Source organism: Harpia harpyja, chromosome 9, assembly GCF_026419915.1.
Source record: "Harpia harpyja isolate bHarHar1 chromosome 9, bHarHar1 primary haplotype, whole genome shotgun sequence".
In the NCBI taxonomy this organism is placed as follows: domain Eukaryota; kingdom Metazoa; phylum Chordata; class Aves; order Accipitriformes; family Accipitridae; genus Harpia; species Harpia harpyja.
In genome coordinates, this window is record NC_068948.1 from 32,160,837 (window position 1) to 32,177,802 (window position 16,966).

A 16,966-nucleotide genomic window follows, 5' to 3' on the forward strand; every position below is an offset into this window, starting at 1 on the left:
CACATTGGTACATCAGAATTTCCTTCCAAGAGTATCACCAAGTACAGATCCCATTTAAGTAGCTCTAGCACTCCTATTTAAAGCTTTTAATCAGGCAGAACAGTATTAAGGTGCATTGTGGTGACAAGGAAGTTGGCTACAAATTTTCCACTTGGCTGCAACTAACTTCAGAGATGTAGAAACAGTGACAATTCAGCAGCATGACTCTGAATTGATGATTTGTCAAACCCCTTCAGTAGGCTTCTGCTGGGAAGTGCCAGAACAGCCCAGCGCCAACATGTTCATCTGCCACCAAAACTGAATCCGAAAATACAACAAATTGAGTATTAACCAAAATGCCACGCATCTGGGAGATCTGAGCAGGAGCATGTTTCTTTCCTCTTCATACTCAAAGCTCACACATATCAAGATGGACTTAAATAATTATGTACCCCTCACAGCCTAGGGCATTGGGCTCCTCTTCTTCAGCTCTCCCTGGAGTCAATGTGGTCCAAAGCCATCTAACCATCACGTACTAAAATCATGGGTCAAAGCCATCTAATCTTTAGTCGCCAATTTTAGCGTGGAACGAAACCAGACTCAAAGATCAGCAACACGCTAGTAAAGAGACAGGAATCCCCACCTCCCCCTCCCGAATACCCCAGGTCATACTCTACCAGCGTTAGACAGTGGATGGGTTGCTTGATTTTCTTTGGTACAAAGCAAATATTGTCCCCTCCCCAATACTCTGTTATGGGTAAGAGACAGGAAGAGTTTCCTCTGTGATAGGATACAGAGCGTAAATGCATACGTCACGAAGTGGGCATGATCTCCTACTTTCTCTTCCAGCTTTTCCAAGAAGCTCAAATCAGTTGCTTCACCAGGTCGTAAGCATTCTTCGTCCTGGAACAGCAGACACCAGATCAAACACTGCTCTGAACAGACTACTCCCTCTTCGCTAACGTTTAGTACAACTTTGTTATGCAAGACCAAAGGGCTTGGTTACAATCTCGGATGAGTTCTATTTTATACAAGCAATTCCCTAGTTAAATTGAGCTTCACTGACTGTCGAGATAAATCAAGTTAAGTCAAATCTGGCTTTTTCTTCCAAATTTGGCAATGCCTTGCCTCATCCTTTACTATTTGTAGTTCATTTAAACAAAAGCAGTGAGAGAAGCACTCCTGGTGTTCTGTAGGCTCCCTAACAGTACTCAGAAGAAGCCTGTGTCCCATCCCTGTTGCTGACTATAGCCAGCCAGGTTGCTGCAGGTACTTTTCTTCCATGTCTCAGTGTCTCCAGGCAAAAAAATGGAGAGAACGGCCTAGGTCTGCCTTCTCAAGCACTCAGAGTTGCTGTGGAAGCAGCATACCTCCTTTAAAACACACAGCTCTCTAGCAAGGAGATCCTCTACCTTAATCTTCTGGGTCTTTATTTACAAGGTCTGTCTGTTTACATTCTGAATAATGCAGACCCATCACATACTTAGAGGAAAAAATACAATTATGGACCATTACAGTACAGCAGAGGCAGGCATTTTAATTTAAGAAGCATAAACTCTGTTCTTACCAAAATGGAGATTATTCCTTTATGCTTCTGTTCAACCAGGTCGCAGATGATCTTGTTGTTAAAATACGGAATTGGTTCCCACTGGAAATAAGAGGAAAAAGAAAAAAGAAGAAAAGTTTTAGAGGAAGATCTTTTCCTTGCAATTTTTAAGTTCTTTGGAGCCAGGCTCCAATCCCAGTAAAGATCAATATAGTAAATTAGGACCAGCCAAGCTGCTGGGGAAAGAGTGACAGCACAGTAATCTATCACCCCACACTACAGTCTTCCTGCTTTCAGCAGCCCAGAACATCCTCTTCTGTATATTAATGCACTCCATTGTCCAGTGTCTGCACTGTTGGAGCTCCTCTGTTCTACAAGGTCATTGTCACTGCTGACCTCCTGAGTTCTGGGGAATGTCCTACTCCTTTCTTAGATAATGTAAATTAAGTCTAGGCTAAATTACACAGCAAAAAGTGTTACAGAATGAGACCCATGGCTATCTTATACTTCTCATGTGAACAACTCAAACTAAAAAAAAAGAAAAAGACAGGATGCCTTCTTCATTGATAATCAAAAGCATTCAGTGTAATGGCAGTTCAAAGAAAAAAGGGAGGGGGAAAATAATAAATTACCTCTATTCCTTCCAGTTCATATTCCTCCTGCTCTGCTTTCAAGGTCATCTCAATCAACAGCTGCTGGAGCTTCTCATTGCAGTAATTAATGCAGAACTGCTCAAAGCTTCAGAGTGGTTAAATGAGCATAGTGTTTATTTATTTCATGGACAGTTTTACTTCTCCCACCACTACCTACTGTTTTCAAGCCAAACCACCCACTTCTATACAGATCCAACCCATACATTCCTCCCATACTCTTGCACCAATGGCTCAAACCCAGGCAGGCAGTCCAAGCTAAAGCTTTCACCGGGGCATTCAGCTAACCCACTGCACTCAGATTTTGCAGTCACCTGTAGCTTGCCTTGCTGGGATAAGACTACACTCAAGAAGGCATGTAGGACTTCAGCACTTGTCCCCACCAGCATGAGGACAGATTACCCCAGGCCTCAGGAACTGCTTTTACCTGTTTGTGTCCAGCACTTCAAAGCCATAGATATCCAGCAGGCCAATAACTGTCTTCCGAGTTGAATCCTGTTAAAGACACCACTGCTCTCTAATTGTTGCTTCAGCTGATGCTTCTTCCCTGCATGTTTCATGTTCTTTCTTTCACCTAAATTTTAAACTTTCTCTTTGAGAGCTTTGTGTTGCATGCTAAGGGACTAGTCACTTTAAAGCAGGTAATGAACTGCTAAAACTATTTAACACGCCACCTTCCACACCTAACTCAACAGTTTTCCAGGTCAGTGCCATGGGATGCCTCTATGTCAATTATCATTTGGTGATGAGTGCTGTAGGGCCTTACTGGAGAAACTCTGCTCAGCATGTTAGGAGCACTCAGTGTCTAGGAGGACACTAGAAAAGAAACCAACCTTGTTGGCTAAAGAGCCGTTAATTTTGTTGACTAGCCAAGTGAAAGTTCGTCCATAAATTGCCTTTGCTACTGCATCTCGAGCGTAGAATGCCAGATCCACATTCAATGGGCTTAGGACCTAAAAATAAAGATATGCCAGGGATGATAAATACCACAGATGATCAGAGCAAAGTTCTACAAAGCCAGTTCACACTTGCGGCTTGGAGAACCAGCCATGTTGTTGTATACCACAGCACAGTGCTCAGCCTACCTGAACTGTAGCTGCCTACAGCTCTATTTACCATCAGCATTACTTCAGTCTGGTGCGTGGCCACAAGCCAGCAGGACTGTGATACCTTGTTTTGGAGACTACTAATTTAGACAAGTGGGGAGGAGTATTCCGACTTCCTTTTAGTTTTATTTTATTAAACTTGGTACAAAATGCTCAAAGAACAATTTTTCCCAGTGCTTTTCTCTGTTTATGCAGCCCAGTTTCCCAGGCAGCACTCCAGGGACTAAACAAAAGGAAATTGTTTGAGCCAAACTCAGGGCTGCCTGCAAGTCCCCGTTCCTAGCTTTTTCATACTTACTACCTTGTTCAGCAGTAAAACTCTAATACTGGGAATATGTTTTTATTTAACAGCTCGGGCTAGAAGAGGAAGGTGATACAGAGAAGGAGAGGCACAGCCGGAGTGATCTGTTTTTACTGTAACACTGCTAAGAACAGAGCTCCTCATCCATTACGACCACAGCTGGGGTGGCTCCCAGCTGCCTGGGGTAACAAAGGACTACTTGATACCTCTTCAGATCTGGCTTCAATCTTCCGATGGGTGAGAGCTTCCTGCAGAATGGACAAGTGCACACCCAGTAGCTGCAGAGAAAGAAATACTTGCACTCAGAGTATGGCCAGGAGGAGACTGCTTAAATAAGCAGTATCATGTGATCTGTAGGGCATAACCCCCAGTCCATTCCCATTCATTTCAGGGGGATGTCAGCCTTGGTAGATCTCAGGTATACTCATCTTTGGGCAACAATAAGCAAGGAAGTTTCAGAGAGATGCTGACACTCATCCAAGCATGCTGTTACTCTGCTGTAGAAAAAAGGGGCCCTACAATTCACAATAATTTATAGCAAGAGCTAGGTATTTATATAGCAGTCCTCCTGCTTTTGGGAAGAGATTTTTTTGTCTTTAAGAGGAAAACACAGCAAGGTTAAGGCTTTCTTCATAGCACTTGCAATACTGACACTATCTGGGAAGAGTGAGATACCTTCGAAATCCATTTGATCTGTGTGCCATCACAAATGATGGCATGTCCATTGCTATCTTCTTCAAACTGAATATTCCCAAGGTGCAGGACACTAGCGACAATTCCAAAGAGATGCTGATAACAAGACATATAGCATTAGAAAAAAGGTTCCCACAGCTCCATGGGATGGTACTAATCTTTCCTACACATGCTAATAAACAGAATATTAGCTAGGCTGAAGGAGGAGAGTCAGACAACCTGCTTCAGAGATATGCTACCACCAGTCACCATCATGCTGTACCAAGGGATAGAGCTCTTCACCCACCCACTCCCTCAAACCTCCCCAAATGATGTCCTATTCCATCCTTGACACCTCTCCCAAGCAAGACTTCTTCCATCACTTTTAAGTAAGGAATGTGCTGCTGTCTTTCCTTAAACTCCCTTTGGTAGGCTCAGTCCCTTTTAACATGCATACCTCTACATCTTTTTCAGTAAAGTCGATGATAGAAAAAGCTTTGCGGACTATTTTCCAGTCATTCTTGTCATTAATAGAAAACACTTTGGCACATCGACCCTATACAGTAAAAGAAAGATGAATTAGTAGAATTAATTGGCAAAGCAATTTTATTATCAGCAACAAACATAGCATACTACTGGGCATACTGCTTTCACTTCCAGTTCCTTCAGCCTGTATAGATGCAGCCTGCAACTAGCTAGCAAGTTTATTTCACTCCTGCTAATCCTGGAAGTGGATCATTTGATCAGATCTTTCAGTTTATACTTAAAGCTTCAGATAACTTAAAGCATTGAGCTTGGATAGTGATTACCATAAAATGACCAAGTCTTGTGAAGAGCCTGAGCTTACAGCCATCTTCCATTTTTATGCTAATAATATCTTCTGCCCAAGTACTCTTCACTACCCAGGAAGAAAGGAAACAGAGCACTAACACAAAGTGAGCTGTATCCTGCATAACCATACCTATGGACCTCTATAATATGAGGTCCATAAATCCCAAGAAACTCATTTTATACCAGGTTCTGACACAGGAGCCTCAGAAGAAATGCCTTCATACAAAGTGTAACTTGCAGACAGATAGTACTCCGCAGAATACAGAGCGTGGGGAATTCACCAGGATTCTTACTAATTGTGTAAGTGACTTTAAAACTCTGATGGCTTTGCTGTCACTGGGTCACATTGCCCAAAAGCTTGTTTCTGCCCCCACAACTATTATCAGCTGATTCAATAAGAGATATTATCCCTTATAAGCCACTTTTCACATGCATCTTTAGTCCAGCACAGCTAGAACAGTTCCTGCTACAAAAGCACCCAGGGTAGAACAGTATACGACAGCCTCAGGGCAAATACGTTTGCAGCCACCCTGCCTGCGAGTTTTGCTGTAACGTGATTCACAGCAGGTTCTCTTAGCAGCTCAGCAGCACACTTGTAAGTGAGGAAAGTTGCATTTGTAATCCCTACAGTTTGAGATGTAAGACACAGAGAGAGGGACAAGCTCTCACCGACCTGGATGAGATATGCATACTTTTGGGGGTTGCGCTCCAGCCCAAGCCAGCAAAGAAGATCCTTGTCTCCACCCTCTAATAACTGGTAGAAAATATGGAAATTCCTTTCTCCATGGTTTTGGTGGACAACTCTGGATTTCTCAATGAGGTAACTGAGGATGTGCCCTCCCACTGGCTCTCCCTGGCAGAACAAAGCAGTCAGATCAACACCAACAGTTATAAATAACATCATTGCGACGGCTATTCCTCCACACCTAGGAACAAGGAGCAGTGTCAGGAGAAGCATGTAACTGCTGTTACTTATCTGCCATCTTGTGTTTAAGAGTTAGTATCCAACTACAGTACAAGCCGTATCTAAAGAGTCTGCTGTCCTTCTAGCATAACTTGTGCTTTACAACAATTTTTATTAGCTTTCTACTGAGCACTGGCAGCATTGCCAGTAATATCCTATATAAGCTTTCAGGATGTATAACTAGTCACTTTACTCGCAAAATGCAACGCCTGTAAAAACAGGGTCAGAAATTTGCAGTGTAAGTCTTAATAAATCCTATGCTGCCTGGTCAGGGTCCAAGAGGTTCACTGATACAGCTTGTTTTAATAGCGGTCCATTAAGTTTGTTCTCACCTTAAAATCAAATTGGATATCCATGTATTTCCCAAATCTACTAGAGTTGTCATTACGCAGAGTTTTTGCATTTCCAAAAGCCTATGAGTAAACAGATAAATTAAGTCATTTTTTCATCTTACTGAGAACGTGACCACCAGCTAGGACAAAGTTCCAGTAACAAAGATTTGCGACATCAGCTGAGTCCTACTACTGAATTTAGTGGGATTAAAGAAATACAAACTAATGTATTTTCCTAGCTGTAATGTAGAATTCAGCTGAACAAATTATCACTCTTTCTTGTACGACCTGTAACTGAAGCCACAAGGAACTGTTGTACAGTGTACAGTTTCCTTGTACTCCCAGATTTCAGCTATCCTCCACTATAAAACCCAAGTTTAAATTTCTAAACATTGAGGGATATTAAATCCCAAGCATTCTTTCAGAGGTTGTGCTGCCAAGAAGTTGAATGTGTGTTATTATTTATGTTATGTATGCAGGTGCAAAGTCACGTAAAACAGGAGGCCATTCCTGGTTGCAGATGTGTAGACTTGCATGAAAGTCTTGTGGAGTGAGGCCATCTATGCCAACTCTTTGGCATTTTGCACCTTTATTTAGTTTTTACCTCCAGAACAGGATTGGAAAGTAGCAGACGATCACGGACAATCTGCAGCTGCTCTGTAGTTGGACAGGTTACTGCATAATACTGCAAGATCTTCTTGGATGCTTCTGTCTTCCCAGCTCCGCTCTCCCCAGAGATGAGGATGAAATGGTTGTTGTACTCACTGCACATCACCCGGTAGGCATTGTCAGCTATGGCATATCTGAACAAGGATCACAAGAAGTATTCCAAGGAGAAGCTTCCGTTAGAAATGGCAACGGGAGGCAGAGTATCAAAGGTTTTTCAGAAGTACTTTCTCCTCATCTAACATTACAAGTATTAGACATGATGGGAAAGCACAGCTCAAAACATGAGACTGAGTCAAGGCCTCATAGTAAAAACCCAGTCTGTATTTGAGGGACAGATAGGGCTTGTTCTTTTTCCCCACTGTTGCTGTAGGATTTATATAAGCTGCATGTATTCCTGGTGAATACAGTTTATACGCAGCAGGGACTCCCTCTTCCAAAGCAGAGGAGCCAGTTTTGATTCCAGTAAAGGGAAGATCTTAACTTGTGCTGATAGAGACAAAGATAACCAATAGTGGAGCTTTCACCAATTTGCCACTTAGGAAGGAAAAGAAAAAAGAAAAAAGAAAAACCTACTCAGCAAACCACCCAACAACTTCCAACCATCAAAAAAATTTCAGCTCAGAGTTCAGAAGTTCACGTTTCTTCCCCTCCTGGGAAGTCCAAGTGGAGGCTGTGCATGAGCACTGTGCTAGTCCTGTGGTTGCCTGCACTGACACGGGGCCTCAGAGGACAAGGCAAGATGGCCAGAGTGTTTTGGGCAATGGAAGGAAAAGATGTTGACTTGCACATGGACACAGTCAGGCAATGGCTAGACCATGTGTAATGAGGAAGACACACTGAGCACTAGTCTGGACAGTTATCTTCAAGATAACCCTTCTCCTGCAGTTTCTCCAACATCACTTCTGCAATCCTTTTGTTCCCCTTTTATTCTCACAGTCAGCTAGAAGACATCCTTACCTACAGGAAGATATTCTTACCAGCATTCACTGGACCTAGTGACTGCGGATACACGTCCTTGTTGCTACTACAGAGCATTACAGAGAAAACCCAGTTTATTGATATAAACTGAAGTCCTAAGAGTTCTACTTACAGATGTGGTGGCAGTTCAAAAAAGTTTACCCCTCGATAAAGCTGCATCTGTGTCACTGTGTAGATATCCAGCTCTTTGTAAGGGTTGACAGATACAAGAAGAGTACCAATATACGTCTGCAGTGAGAAAAGAATGCAAACAGGTAGGAAACCTGTTCCATCACTGCAGTGACAACTCCCAAAAGAGGAGTCAAGTACATCAGGACATTATGCAAGAACAACTGGAAAAGATGGTACAGAAATTGTTATGAGAGAAGGGAAAAAAAAAAAACACCCCACAGAAAAACCCTCCACAGGCATTGCTATTTCAAAGTCAATACCAACTTCTTCCAAAACTACCCAGTTAAGAGTTGAACAAAGACAGCAAGCTTAAAACCTTACATTTCATGTACAAAGTCTTAATATCTCAAGACGCTTATAGGATTTTTTTTTTCCTACTTCAAGTTAACATAATAATGCATATACTATCCCAGCTCTGTTTCACAAAAATCTCTGGAAATGACCAATAACTAATGCTGTGAAGGAAAGCCACGTAGGGTGTCTATTCCACAGATAGCTGATCAATAGAAAAAATTCCTTCTTGACTGTGAAAGGTGATCAAATAACACATTTCAGGACACATTACATTCTCCCTTATTTGTATACATTTTCAGAACATCAAAATGCCTTGTTCTACCTTCTTTTCAATTCTTTCCATTAGTGTTATACAAATATCAGTCCTCATTTGACAAAGGACATTTAGATACTACTTGCCACTGCTGTAAGCCAATGTATAACCTCAAGGCAGCTGAGAAAATGGACATGGCTGTGAAGTCATCTTAGCTTGCACCACGAAGTACTCAGCACTTCTCAGACAAGTGAGATACCATGTTCAGCACTGCCTGGCCTTCAAAGGTAGCAAGGGAATAGGAAAGTGAAACACTACTGCATATTGTTTGGATCTTTGTAAGGCAACTCTGAGCAGGCTGAGACTATTATTTTCATTAGCTAAAGCAGACAGACTACTACTGGGTGATCACTCTGCTGGGTACTACTAACATCTAATGAGGTTTGTCTCAGAGCACAATGAAACCAAAACTGGGAGAGTATTCTCTGTATTGATAGTGCCTCCTGCCCCTGCAGTTTTAGCTTGCATCCCATCTAGATGGGCAACAATTTTTTTATTTTTATATATATATATACATGCCACCCTTAAAGACATTTCATCTGCCATAGGCTGCATGAATCCACGTGACCAGCACTTACATAGATGAGGTTCTCTTGGTATCTCTTGCGAAGATTGTTCAGGAAAGCAGTCTCACTGGTATGGGAGTCCAGGAGAACAAAGTCCTGCACTCCAACTCTGTCCCGGGCTATCAGAGCCCCTTCCATGTTTGCGTCAGTGTTATCTTCCACTTCTTTCTACAACACAAAGGTTGTGTGAAACTGATTTAGGAGACACCAATTAGGGACCCTAAGGGTCAGCTAAGTCCTTCCCCATACCCCCGGGCCAAATCAACCTTGCATGGGTAATGCCAGGAGATTATTATCCAAGCTGTTACTGACACCTTCCCCAAAGATGGCAATTTCATACCAGGCGAGTTTGCAGTCCAACTGCTTTACAGTCAAGATGTCTGAGACTCACTACTGTGATCCGAGAGGAAGACCAAAGTTTCCAGGCAGCCCTCACTAACGTAACAGTTGTTTGAGACTAATCTAACTCCAAAGATGCAGTTATGATCTGGGACACTTCATTAACTCAGTCTAGACCAAGCAGCTGCAAGCACAAAGTTGGAAGTTAATGGTCGAAGATACCAGACAAACTGTTAGTTTCTACACCACCTGCAACTACTTTATACAGATATAACTACGAAAATGGAGAATCTCTGGAAAAGGCTGCATTGAACTTGACCTTTAGGGAAAAAAGATTAATCTTACAATACTACTCTGCACAAGACTGCTTCATTATTTGTTGTGCCTTCTGCAAGCAGATGGAAGTCAACTTTCCGAGTTGGGCAGCAGATGTCCCTACACACCAGCAAGAGACCTGGGCAGGCACTGGTGAGGCCACCAAGCTGATAAAACTAATCAAACGGCAATTTGGAGAAACAGTTAAACCTTTACTAGCACATACACTACCTCTTCCTCAAAAGGCTGAAGGAGGCAAAAAGGATGTCACTGACAAAACAGAATTCTTTTGCATGCTCCACTTCCCATTCTTCACCGTGGAAGTTGACTTTATGCTGAAAATACTCATTGCTGAGGATCAAGCTCTTGTTTCCCAGAAAAGAATAAATTGCATGTTTGTTTAATTAAATCAAGCTGGTAATTTCATGCTAGCAAATAGGCAAACAGGATATTCTTTATTCTACAATAATAAGTGTGCCATTTAGTAGGTTGGTAGGTTTTTTGGGGGTTTGGTTTCTTTAGTTTTTTTAAAGACACCAGGATGACACAGTTTAGAGAAGAATTCCTACCCTAATGCATAAAATATTTCCCTTATGACAGAAATTAAGTTAATACATTTTGAGCAGCTTACCTTTTTGGGTTCCCAGGTTTTGCAAATTAGGGGAGAGAAGCTGGCTGAGCAGCCATCAGCTGAATGCACGCAGCAGCTCCTCAGACTCAGGGACATGCACGTAAGCCCAGCACCTTCACTATTCTCATATTGCCCTTCGTGACATTGGGGTTTTTTACATTTTGCTGCTCCACTGCTCAAGAAGATTGTGCGATTGTGTGTAAGATTTTGAACAAGCACTAAAAGGACAATGATGGCCTGTTTATGCAGTGCCACATCACTTCCCTCGCCCCCATTTTTTTTTTTTCTTTTTTAAGCAGAAGCTTTACAAATTGTAAATAGGCACAATGTAAAATGTTTCTGCTAAGCTTTGGCAAACCCTGACTCTGGCAGTAGGCTTTTGGGATGAGCCTGCATAGCACTGGTGGAAGACAACAACACTTTGGACACTAAGGCTTGGTGGATTTAGAAGCGGGGTTTCACTAAAATGAAGAGCAAAGGACCCAACTGCACAATATTCTTTATGACTGAGGGAGGCTCAGAAGAGTCAGCTCTTAAACAGGAATTTTAATGTTAGTCTCATTTTTAGTACAGCCTATTCTTTACATTCATCTGCTTTTCGCGTTGAAAGAGTTATCCGAGCTTTGAGATTTACATTGAGCAGTAACATTACCACAATACTCCAGAGAGAAAGATATTCTGAAAGCATACTATTTAAATCCTATCATAGTTTAAAAATAAGTAAATCACACCTGCACTAACTTTACACATGAGTAATTACTTTTTTGCCTTTTACATCCACTGCCTCCAGATGACTGCATTACCAGCTCTAGGTTGGCAGGAAATAGTATTTCTCATTTCTCCTGAGCCATGGCATAATGTGACTGCAACTACTTCTTTCTTCTGCCAGAAAGATACCTACATTTTTTCCTTCTAATATTAATAACCTTTTCTTTTTTCTCCTCTACACATGATGTATCTTATCCGTTTGTTGTACTTGTCCTTAGCTCAGGTTCCATCAGTTTGGAAGACAACATAAAGGATGACTTAGCTTCTCAGATCGATACCTGTACAGACCCCACTACTTATGTAGGGAGGAATCATAGAATCATAGAATCATTTCGGTTGGAAAAGACCTTCAAGATCATCGAGTCCAACCATTAACCATGCCCCCTAAACCATGCCCTGGAGTACCCTGTCCACTCGCTTTTTGAATATCTCCAGGGATATGAATATCTCCAGGAATGAGTTAGGAAAAAAAAAAAAAAATCTCTCTTATTCATTGTCCTGTTAAACATTTAATTTGATTCTACAAACTTCAAGAACCTAAGAGATACTCAAACCACTAGTCACAGTCACTACTACTTTCATGCTGACTACTTGCCTCTAAACCAAGTAACCTGTTCAATACTTGCTAGTGCTGATGTTCCCCCACCACGAGTCACCCTGGTAGTCGTGACATCTCCCAAAAAGATTATTATAGCTTTGCAAAATCATTGGAAGACTTGACAGAATGGCTTTTCAGAGTGCAGTATTAAGTGGGATAGTAGTAATCATTTCAGTCTCTCTGTTCTGGACTAATACAGATGACAAAACATTCAGTCATACCTGGTTTTGTATTGAGCATAGTTACCATGGTAATATCCAAATAAAAAAATCTATTCTGGAAACGTTTTTAGCAATCTTGTAACTTCACTGTATTGCAAATGAGACAAATGGGCAGCTGTAGTGCAAATTACCAAGAGTAATCATTTTTGTTAAGTGTCTATCCCATCCGAGTAGTATTCAGTATTATTTGGCAGTGCAATCTACAGATTTTTTGTTACCAAAAGATAGGTGGTTTTTTTCCCTCTAAAACCACTTTATCTGCTCCACGTAAGTTGCTGCAAGGTTACTATTTTTATCTAACATACACAAGTATACATTTCATAAACAAAGTGCCAGAGTTCAGAAATAGATATTTATTATTTCTTTTGCCCTAATACCTTCTTCACCATTTAGCAGGGAAACTTTTGTCTTAGTCACCTTGACTATCTTGATCTTTGCTACAAGGGCAGCTGAGCTTGGAGCCCAGCCCTTGCCCAGGTTGGGAGGGCACGCAACCTTCTTCAACACTCACACAGCTTGGTCAGGTCTTACCAGGCTTAACAGAGCAGCTGTTTGTTAGCTCCAGGTCAAGAACAGAAGGAATCTACCATCACCCCAGACCAGTAAAGATATGCATCTCTCAAATCAAGCATGTTCAGGCTGTAATAAATCAGTATCCAGTGACAGAGAATTAAAAGCAATCAAACCTATGAAGCCAAGGCTGTTGAATGAGTTCTCAAACTCAAGCACGTCTTACCAGGTAAGAGATGTCTTTGAATTTAATTGCAAATCCATTTTTAAAGCAGAGGCTTTGGCCTGGCTGCAGGAACAATACCTCCCCAATACACCCTCTGCTCTGTGCACAGTCAGTGCTTCTCTCTAGCAAGCCATCGAGATACCTACCCCGGCACACGCAGCAACTGCTGAGTCAGCAGCCTCTAGTACCAGACCAGCATCAACACACCAGAGCTATTACATCCTGAATTAGCCCTGTCTAGACATTTCTAGATACATGCATATGCCTGTGGTGTCTAACTGCCACACATCAATGTGCTATACAGGAGGAGCACTCTCATCTGGACTATCCCATACCACCTCTTTCAGGGCTTATGGCATATAAAGCTTCCTGTCTTTCTCGACTGTTTTCTTTCAGCTCTCAGTTATTTCAAGTTATTTTTGACAGTCTGAGTAAGAAATAACCTGATTTTTCTCCCAGGGTAAAGCAGTTTTTTTGGCAGAATTGCTACAAGCAAAAAGAATATGTGAACAGCTTCACTCTCAAAATATACACACAGTATTAATCAAATTAATAATGCCCTGAAACCCACCTTGCTCTACAGATACCCTGGACCAGGCCAAAAAATTTAAACTGAAAATTTTAAATTGAGATTGCCCTAAGGCATATAGATCTCAAACCACATCACAGTCTGAACTCTTTCTCCTCATTTCCCCCCCCCCCCAAAACAGTTGATACTCATTTTTTCCACTCTGGTTTGGTCATAGCACAGCAGCTGCCTGACAAGGTTAGAGTTTGTCATTTCACTAGAAAGATGGACTATAAACAACTTAAGGTGGATTTGTCCTTCTGAGAAAGCACTTGGGACAAGCTGGACAAGAGACTTTTACCTTCTCTCCAAGCTGGGAAGCATGAAAGAATAAGCCTGAAACCACTATGGCCATCTACCTGATCAAGTTTCCTTAACCTAATTCTCTCACTCATATGTTAATTGGTAAGTGACACTGTTCCCTGTTAGACAAAATTCCTGAACTCTTTTCTGGGCTACTTTGTGCTCAGATTTTCTCAGTATTTTGCTGTTGCTGAGGTCAGGCAATTTTATTATCACAGTACCATTTGCCACCCTGTCCCCCACCCTATTTCTGGAAGTTTACTAAAAGTTTTGTGCTTACCTGGTATCATCATCAGTAAGAGATATACCCCCCCCCCCCCAACTTGTCAGTGCTCATTACCCCAGCAAGAGAGTGCTCTTTTTAAAGGATTATTTTCCTTTCCTCATCACTTAAGAGTCAGGAGATTTCCTTCTTGCCTACTGAGACACAAGCTCCTATCAGAAAATCTCTCCCTCGCTACAATGAGGGCTTTTTTGTTTCCCACAGGGATTTGTCTATCAACATTGAAACTACGAGGAGCTGCAATGGATCACAACACAAATTCATGAGATGTGCAGCTCTTGAAAAAGGCCTAAATTAAGGTCAGAAGCAACAGACTAGTTTCTTTGACAAAGTTTGTACCAGTTTGTAACAAACAAACAAGACTTGGCAAGGAACAGTTAGAAAAACAACTTACTTTTTTTTTTTTTTTTTTTTTAATGAAAGCAACTTTGCAAAATTACTTAGCTTTGCCAGAGGCTCAGAACTCTGTTTTTCAACAGGCTCCAAAGTTAATTGTTGCTGTTTCTTTGGTTTAATGCCATAGAAGAGATTAATGTATAGGGGAAGAAGAAGATCGGTTATGATGCCACTGCTATTTTGGAAGCACTGGAAAAACCCAAACAAACCATGCTACATGCTACCCATGCAAATACAATATGAGGCGAGAGCCTCAGGTGGGCACCATCTCACCCAGCCTGTCTTTCAAGTAGCCTCTTACCCACCTGGTCAGGCAAGCACCCTTATCTATAGCAAAATGCCACGCAAGCCACCAGACTCCAGATGTACCCATAAGGCCACCAATTCCCATGAGAACAGCAGAAAAATCTTCTCAGGGATCTTCCACACCCCCCCAAACCATCCCAACCCACCAGAGATGCTGGATTTCCTTACCACCACCCTACCCATTCAGAAGTGGTTTTATGTCACGCATGCCTCCTGCTTTACCTGCACCCCCCTGGCCGCAGCATCTCCCATCAACTCCTCCAACCCACGCTTCTTCCATAAAGAGTTAACAGGGCTGAAGTGAGGGCCCACTGACACCAAGTATCATGTGTCCCTCCTTGGGCAGGGATGCTAACATCCTCCTCGTTTAATGAATTATCTAACGTGCTGTCAGCACTCAAGCTGTGATGAGGTTTATGCCGACAGCACCACTTGATGACATTTTTAAGATCGCGCCGAAAGACTGAAGTCCAAGCCTGAAGATGAAGCAATGGACTCTAACCTTTCTGATGGGTAATTTGAGCAAATCCAGGCACAAAATACATCACCCCTGAACAGGCTCCTCAGCCCCTTCCTGCAGCTCCCAGCCTGGCTTCCCACTAGAGGTCACTGCAAAACCCATTTTAATTTCCAGTTTGAAGTTTCCACGGATTATCCAACAGACCGTTTCTCCCCTCCAGAAATGACTCTCTCGGGTTGGACTCCAGTTGCCACCGACTCCCACACGGTGCCAGCTCTTTCTTCCCCTCTGCCCAGCTGTCGAAGACAACAACAACTATTTTCTCGTGATTGCTTCTCTGCATAAAAACTGTCGACAGAATAAAACCCCTCCATTTGGGTAGCCAGTGATCCAGGAGCAGCAGCAAGTGACCTCTCAGTTCTGTTCAACCACCCTCCAGATGATGCTTTCAATCCTGTAAAAAGCTCTGTATTTAAGCAGCTTCACACTCAAGTCCAACCTCACTGACTAACAAAGGTGTCCTCCTAAACAGAGTCATAGCAAGGTCATGGTCTACAGAAGAGGAAGAACCCTTCCTGCACCACAAAATACCTTCACCTGGTCTTACAACAACACGAAGAACTTAAGGTAGCTTACCTCATGGCTCGGAGTCATTGAGGAAAACAGGCAAACAGTACGATCTGGGAAGCTGATTCGGGCAAAGGCATTTCTGACTTATCCTCAGCTAATAAATACTGATTATGAACAAGAATATTCAAAAATCAACCCCCCTCAACTTATATTTCCATAGAGAACTGGAAAGAAACACCTGTTTAACAGAACCATCCATTTCCCAACGGAATCAGTTTTTGGTAATGGAAAGATAATTCTTACCAACAAGAGCATACTCGTGTTATGATCTCTGCAAAAAAGCTTCCCATTCCCATCCTCTCCAAAACCTAGACCTTTATCTAACGCTGGACATAGCGATCTTAAAGCACAGTTCAGTCTATTTGTTCAGCTCTGTTTCCAGCTGGCATCCTAGGAAATCTGCTATGATACCAAACATTTATGACCTTTTTGCCTGTTTTTCTATTGTTACACCCCTGAGATGTAAGCAAATAAAACTTGTGCCACAGAAACGTAGTGCACTAAGCAGACATCTCTGGAGCCATCTGATTTAAAGTAGGCACAGGATTTAAAATAGACATGAGAGCCTCAGACTTGCTCAGGACAGATGAGCTTGGAGCAACACTGCTAATACAGATTCCTTTAGAACCATCAGAGCTCTGTTTTGGAAATACTCATTTACTGCAAGAGGCAGCGCTCCTTGACCCAGTCCCCGCACCCTTTGTGTGCAACAGGAATTTGCTCATTAAGAGTCCTGAAAACTGGACGGTGGCACTGCAAGGATTACAACAAGGAAACCCCTTGGGCTCTGCTCCACCTTCCTCCACCTAAGGCTCTCAAGAGAAGTTGGCCAAAAGGGCAGTGACAGTGCTTGACCGTAAAAAGTGGTAAAGAAAGATGTTCTGCAAGAGCCTGCTTGGCAAGGTCAGCGGGACAGCACGGACAGGTCCCAGCAATCATGTGTCTTCCTTCAACTCTGGCAGTGACCTCAAGGTCAAGATTACAGCATGCTGTAGGGCTGCTGGAACAGGGCTACAGGCAGCTGCCTGCACAGTGTCTGC

General features: G+C 42.4%; 1 protein-coding gene across 1 annotated transcript in view; it reads right to left on the bottom strand.

Moving 5' to 3' along the window:
* The window catches only part of MYO1H (myosin IH), a 39,302-nt gene that overhangs the window by 14,994 nt on the left and 7,342 nt on the right, over nucleotides 1-16,966 (bottom strand). The window contains exons 2-14 of the mRNA XM_052797702.1: nucleotides 9,385-9,540; nucleotides 8,141-8,256; nucleotides 6,986-7,184; nucleotides 6,382-6,462; nucleotides 5,759-5,938; nucleotides 4,712-4,810; nucleotides 4,258-4,371; nucleotides 3,789-3,860; nucleotides 3,009-3,128; nucleotides 2,603-2,670; nucleotides 2,158-2,263; nucleotides 1,547-1,627; nucleotides 791-882 (exon numbers count right to left, since the gene is read on the bottom strand). Of these exons, the coding sequence (XP_052653662.1) occupies nucleotides 791-882; nucleotides 1,547-1,627; nucleotides 2,158-2,263; nucleotides 2,603-2,670; nucleotides 3,009-3,128; nucleotides 3,789-3,860; nucleotides 4,258-4,371; nucleotides 4,712-4,810; nucleotides 5,759-5,938; nucleotides 6,382-6,462; nucleotides 6,986-7,184; nucleotides 8,141-8,256; nucleotides 9,385-9,510 (1,454 nt within the window). The 5' untranslated portion in view covers nucleotides 9,511-9,540. The remainder of the gene's footprint in view (nucleotides 1-790; nucleotides 883-1,546; nucleotides 1,628-2,157; nucleotides 2,264-2,602; nucleotides 2,671-3,008; nucleotides 3,129-3,788; nucleotides 3,861-4,257; nucleotides 4,372-4,711; nucleotides 4,811-5,758; nucleotides 5,939-6,381; nucleotides 6,463-6,985; nucleotides 7,185-8,140; nucleotides 8,257-9,384; nucleotides 9,541-16,966) is intronic.